Source organism: Lepidothrix coronata, unplaced genomic scaffold (genome assembly GCF_001604755.1).
Source record: "Lepidothrix coronata isolate B3197 unplaced genomic scaffold, Lepidothrix_coronata-1.0 Scaffold25, whole genome shotgun sequence".
NCBI lineage: Eukaryota > Metazoa > Chordata > Aves > Passeriformes > Pipridae > Lepidothrix > Lepidothrix coronata.
Window position 1 is genome coordinate 3724561 of NW_016690205.1, and position 6475 is coordinate 3731035.

The window sequence follows — 6475 nt, forward strand, 5'->3', positions numbered from 1 at the left end:
AAACCAAACAGTAAAAATCCAGCTCTTGCCATTATTAAATTTAAGCAAAAGACTTCACTTGTGATTTCCTTCTCACGGCACTGCCAGGGACACGGGGAGAGAGGGGGTGCTGGGGCTGCACGGGATGTGGCAGGAAAAAAGGAGCCACAGCTACACTGGCAGTAGCCACCAGCCAGTGCTCGGATTGCAAATCTCAATATTCTGGTTTTCCCCCACTTTTTCCAGCCCCAGGGGTGGTGGTTTCTCCTTGTGTATCCCTTTCTGAACTAGCACAGGTGGGACCCAGGGGAGCATGGCCAGCTCCATCAGCTCCAACCCTGTCCTGGGAAAAGCCATTTACTCGCTAATGGCGAGATTTTGGCAATCCCTGTGCCTGGTTTTCCTATCGGACAGGCACTTTCCTCCGACTTGGCTGATCTCTGGCTACAGTAGTTACAAAGAATTTCAAGATTTACACACGCATGCACACAAATTGCTCTAAATACCTGATGAAATTTTGGCAAAGCTGCTTTGTCCCCTCCAGCTGGCAGGAGGGGGAGCAGTGACAGGACCCCGCAAACCACAGCGAGGAGCCCTCCAGGGCTCTGCTGGCAGCCCCCCGACACCGGGGCGAGAGGACCCGCTCCCTCCTCAGTTGTTCTCGATCTGCTCGATGTCGATCTCACCGTCCAGCTGGAAGAGGCTCTCAGCGCCTGTCCCGCTGCTCCGCCAGGTCACCCTGTCCTCCTCCTTCCCGCCGCCCTCCTCCTCCTCCTCGCAGGAGAGGTCATCCCTGCTGGCCCGGGGGTCCTCGGGCTGCGGGCGCGGCGGCTCCGGCACCGGGGTGCAGGCGGGGGTCCTGCCCGGCATCACCTCGGGGGAGCGGGGGGCTGCGCTCCAGGGCGGGGGGCCGGGGGGCCGCTGGGAGCCCTCCTCGGCCGCGGCGCTAAGGCAGGTGAGGCTGTTGAAAGTCTGGCGGTTCTACAAAGGCAAGGGGAGACAGGCAGCTGAGTCAGGTGTGGGGACAGGGAACGGGTGCAGTCCTGAAGCTGGGCTGGGATGGAAGTTACACCAGGTGAGCTGAGAGTACTCCCGACCCCATTCCAGCCCCATCCCAAACCTGAGCCCTCCCATCCCAACGGAAAGCAAGAAGGGCAGCAGAAACACTCGCAGCCAGCTGGTCCCCAGGAGGTGAGCAGACACTGCAAACCCCCATCTCCCCATCCTTGGCAGGTCCTGCACCTCTTCTATCCCTGCAATGGGTGATGGCATCAAAACTACCCCCAGAGCATGCTCTGGATCAGTTACATGACCATCTCCACCCCACACTTCTCCTGGCTGCACGTTTAAGGCAGTACAGAACTCGCCAAAAATAAATGAACATCAGCTCTTAATAAATCCAAGGTACTTATGCTGAGTTCCCACTGCCCCAGGAGGAGTTGGCCACTGCCCAAGCTGAGAGAAGCTACATTTCACATGGCCTTCAGTCTATGAAACCTTCAAATACCTGAAAGCCCCAAGCCAGTGTGAAAAAATAGGCATTTGCCCTCTAAATATGCATCCTTCTCATATTTTTTTAAATCCCAGCCGTGCCTCTCCATGAGGTCTGTCTTCTGGGTGCTGAACATGCAACAGCTTCAAGCAGAGATCTGCACGTTGTGGTTAATGGACAACTCTGTAATTACCACTGGAGGAGGCCTGAGGACATAGGAGAAATATTTTCTAAGTACTTAAAAAAATTTGCAAGCATATTTCCAACAGTGATTTAGGCACTTGGAAAGCCTAAGTCTCCTGAAAGTCAACAGCCCTCTCAGAAGTGCAAATCCTTTCTACAAACAAAACTCTGGCACTTTCAGGAATGTTAATTTTTCTCCTTCTTGACTGAGTTCATCTCCTGGTTCTGTCGCTTCCCAGGGCTTGGTACTCATGTGCGGACATGCCGAGCTGCTCCAGGTGGGATAGAGCATCCTGAGAGGATGGGAGATGCTCTACAGTGCTTCTGAGAGGGAGATGAGTGATTCCTGTAGTGATGAATAACGGAGGATGCAGTCTGGAGAGCAACTAAAAAGGTCCATGGCGCATTCTTCCCATCCAAAGGAAAAGTATTTCCCAGCCCGGACAAGTCTCGGAGAACAGCCATGAAGATACCTGACTTTCAGGGAAACTTTGCATTTTATGGGACTTTGGCAAGACAATCAAGCCAACAGCCTCATTTTCCCTCTCACATCCGCACATGCTGCAACCCAAGCCTTGAGTTATTCCAGGTACTATTTCTGCCTTCCCTGCAAGAGGATGGAAAACCCCTTCCGATGGTCCTGGTGCTCCCAGCGCTGCTGCAGCTGCTGGTGGAGGAAGGCCACGTGCAGGTCCCTCTGACACAGCTCTGACAGCTTGGAAAGCAAGTTTTTATAGGTACCGGCTGCCACAAAATCCCTCACCTTACCTTCCCAGCAGCTGGGTCAGAAGAGTCCCCCCAGGATGGCGATCACCAAGCCAGCATTCCGTGAGCTGGCTGTGGAGCCGCGGTGGATCAGCCACCACCGTCAATGCGGCGTCTGTTCTCAGCCCATCAGGAGTTCTGTACTCATTTTTTATTTATTGGGTGAATTTAGCACGTGCTGAAGTGCTGAGCTGGCAAAACTGGGCAGTCAAACCCTGTACTGACATCAGCCAAGGAGCAGGTTTGGTGGCACAATGCAGCACTTGTTCCCCATGGCAGGCAGCCCTGGGCCCCCTCCGAGCCCCCCCACAACCTTGGCCTTCACTGCCAGACAGAAAGGGGTAGCAGGCACCTCAAATGCTGTTGGTCTCAGGGAAACCATGGGAATCCAGATACCCTCCTGGATTTGACACAGGTGGCTTTTGGGAGATTTCTGACCATCCTGACTTCACCCAGGGAGCATCTGTAATGTAACTTACACCCAAACCCCCTTTGCCAACCACAATGACCCATTTTTGACCATTTGAGGTGCTGGCTTTTCTTCCCCCAACTCTCCCCAAAGCTGCTGCAATCCAGCATGCTGGGCAATCCCTCAGGGAGAGGGAAAAAAAATGAGATATTTCTAATGCAAGGACCTGAAAAATCATTTAAAAATACAAATAACAAATGCTCGGCCTCTGGAATGAGCTGCAGGGTGTTCCAGAACAAAGCCCTTCTTGCATGCTGGTTCCCAAACTCTAGCTATGTCTCCATCCCACAGGGTCTCGTGATGCTCCACGCTGTGCAGGGACCAAGGCTACAATCTGGGAGGGCCGCAGGAGCCGACTCATGCCCCATATCCATCCTTTTCCACAGGTTTTCCCTACCTTTGAACACGTGTCTCCATCAGGGACAGGGGCTGGTGGCCACAGCCCTGACAGCAAGCAAGCTGGAGAAATCCCTAGCAAAATTCCTTCATGTGACTCTTCCCTTGGTAAAACAGTCAGCTGTGAGCTTTTCCCTGAAACACATCCCTACAAACACGGTGGATCTACCAGAGTAAGTATCAGCAGGACTGTGATCCCTGTGGCGATCACGGCTATTGCTCAAAACACCTTTTTTCTCTTCCACCCTGCCAGGTGATTGCCGCAATTTTCCCGGGAAAGGTGTAACGCTCCAAGCTGTCAGCACCACCAGCCCTACCTCCCAAGCTGTCATCACCTCCTGTTAGCTCACTGGGCTACAGTTGCTTCAGAAAGCTGAAAATAACCCGGTGCCAGAAGGGAAGGGGGGAAGCGGGCGGCGAGCGGTGCTGCTCCATGCGGGAATGATGTGCCTCTGCCAGCCCTCCCGAGCCAACAATGTCACCTCCACTGGGGGATTCTCTGCCTGGCCCAGGTTTAAATCAGTCTCCGAGGCAAACTTCTCCTGTAAAACACTTTCAGCCTGCGTTGTTATCTTTATATCATTATATATAAATGCTTTGGTCGTTTGCATCACAGTAAATCCTACCTGGCATTTGTGCCAGGAAAAATGCTCATCTGTGTTGCCAAGGAGGAGGGTCAGGTGCTGGAGAGTGGAAAATGAGACTGGAAAATGGGTTTCCTTTGGTTTTGAAGCTCTGTAGAACTTCATAATAGGAGCTGGTGTGATTCGGGCCATGCACACACACACATCACTCAGGTTCAGTGCTCTCCACTGCTCTTAAGGCACCCAGAATCTTCTCTAACTTCATCCCTAGGCTGTTTTCCCAGTGAGTGGGAAGGGGAAGGAGATGGAGAGGGAGCAGCAGCAGGAATGGCTCAGCCTTGAGGCTCCAATAACCAACTCTCCCTTTATAACCAAAAAGCATCTCAGCAGTCTTGCCAACAGGTCCAGGCTGCAGCACAGGCACTGGGGCTGTGCTCTGACCAAGCACATTATGAGCTCAGTGAAGCCCCAGAGAGGTCTCACCAGGACCTCACTTGCTGCAGTTTGGACTCCCCAAAAAGAGGGAGACGCAGCCGCCTTCCCCCCAGGAGCACCGGTGACCGCTGCCACGTGCAGCTTCCAAGATCAACATTGCCATCGGGAGGAGGTCAGGGGTCTTACACATACCCTGTCCTCCCACAGAAGGAGCCTCAGAACGATGAGGTGTTGGGAAAGAAATGACTGAAATACCTGAGGAAGGAAAACACAGGAGGCAGTGATGGGGTGTGTGAAAAGCAAACGGAGCCCGTGTGCCTGGTGCAGAGCAGAGCTGGGTTATACGTGGTGTTGCCACGTCAGGAAGCTCAGACTCATCCACTATTTTATTTAATTTTTAAATTTTATCTATGGAGGCATTGAGTAACTCATAGGCACCTTCCTTCATCAGGCTGAGGTGCTGCAGAGCGTGCCTGCAGCAGCAGCCCCAGTACAGAGGGGATGGCTCCCTGCCCTGCTCATGGTGGGTACCACAATCCTGCCCTGGTTTTCCATATCTGCCTTCCCAGCTCTTCCCTTCTCATCCACTAAAGAACAATATTTACTCAGGTCCAGTCCTCATTTTGCAATAACAGGCACCAGTGCTTACTTGGTGCACTGAAAGTCTGCAGCTTTAGCAGATAATTTTGCTTTTATTCTGTTTGGTGTGAAAAACAGTTTTCACGAACAGGCTCTGAAATATCTATTATCCTACCAAGTCACTTCACACCACAGTATTAAATAAACAAAAAAAAAGAGCAAGAAGGAGGCTTTAAGTCATTAGTATTGACATTGCCTTTGGAGCCTGTGGAGATAATTCGGTTTTACTCATGGATTTGATCTTGTCTTTGGAGATCTGTAGCTGCTCCAGTGACAGTGAGGATGTTCAGGGAGATTCCAGAAGTGCAAAAGAAAAAGCTGTTATATGACCCACCAACAGGAATCCTTCTGGTGCTACAGAGCCCCAGGGAGATGTTGGAGAGATGAATCCCAGAAATCTGGAGAAATACAGCAGGCACAGAAACGCAGGGAATCAGAGAGCAAGGAACACTCCAGGACTCAACTGTCCCACCCGTGTGCAACATCTCTCAGCATCCCACACGTGGGGACTCAGTCCCAGTGCAGCCTCCCAGCCCATTCCTATTCACAATAATAATTGGAGGAAATCCTCATTTCCTGCCTAGAACAAATATTTTCCCTAACAGACACCGAACCCTTTGCTATGAGCTGGAGAAATCCATTTGCTCAGACAGGTTATCATTTGCTCATCCAACCCCATGAGTGATCACTGTGCATTTTTTTTCCAAGTTGCCCTTCCCAGCCTTTCACAGCCTCCCTCCCTTCTCCTCTGCATCCCAAGAGGCTGTGGCAGGGCATCCCTGGAGCAGTGCAGGGCCCTGATGCCAACACACTTGCTGCTGCTGAGAGCCCAGTGGGGATGGTGGTAGAGGGCCCGGGATTCTCTGCTGATGATGCTGTTGCACTGCCATGGATTTAAGTGGAGTGGTTCTGGCATGAGCAACGGTGACCCTGAACCTGGCTCATCCCCAGAGATGGCAAAATCATAACCAAACTTCATGTCACTGTTGCAGCAGCACCAAAAAAGGACTATCAGCAAGTAAAGGGATGAAATAATGTTGTAGATGACTATAAACCCAGAGTTTATGGAAAGGAGGTACTGTGGTATGTAAACCTGGGACATCAAACACAAGGCAGAAGGTGCAGGGGGGGCACCTAATCCCAAATAATTCCTGTGCCAGCATTGCCTCCCACAACACACCTAGGGCAGGCTTAGCCTGCAGCGACTGATTTCAGGTGATAGTGGCTGCCTGGTTTTCCCCAGGCACTAAATTATTGTCAGGTTGGATTAAAAATGCAAGGGGAGTGAGGAATCTGGAGTCATGCACCTGTCCATGCTCCCAGGGCACCTGCACCCACTGTCTCATTCAGGACCTGGTATCCTGCAAATCCAGTGCAGACCCAAAATACACCTCACTTTTCTGACACAGTCTCCACTTTGGGCTGACTCTGAGCGCTTTTCTCTTGAAAGGAAAAATGAAGTGCCCTTATCTATCTATCTATCTATCTATCTATCTATCTATCTATCTATCTATCTATCTATCTATCTATCTA

General features: G+C 51.6%; 1 protein-coding gene across 1 annotated transcript in view; it reads right to left on the bottom strand.

Moving 5' to 3' along the window:
- Positions 1–9: 9 nt before the first annotated feature.
- The window catches only part of FAM53B (family with sequence similarity 53 member B), a 44076-nt gene continuing 37610 nt past the window's right edge, over positions 10–6475 (bottom strand). The window contains exon 5 of the mRNA XM_017809339.1: positions 10–960. Within this exon, the coding sequence (XP_017664828.1) occupies positions 631–960 (330 nt within the window). The 3' untranslated portion in view covers positions 10–630. The remainder of the gene's footprint in view (positions 961–6475) is intronic.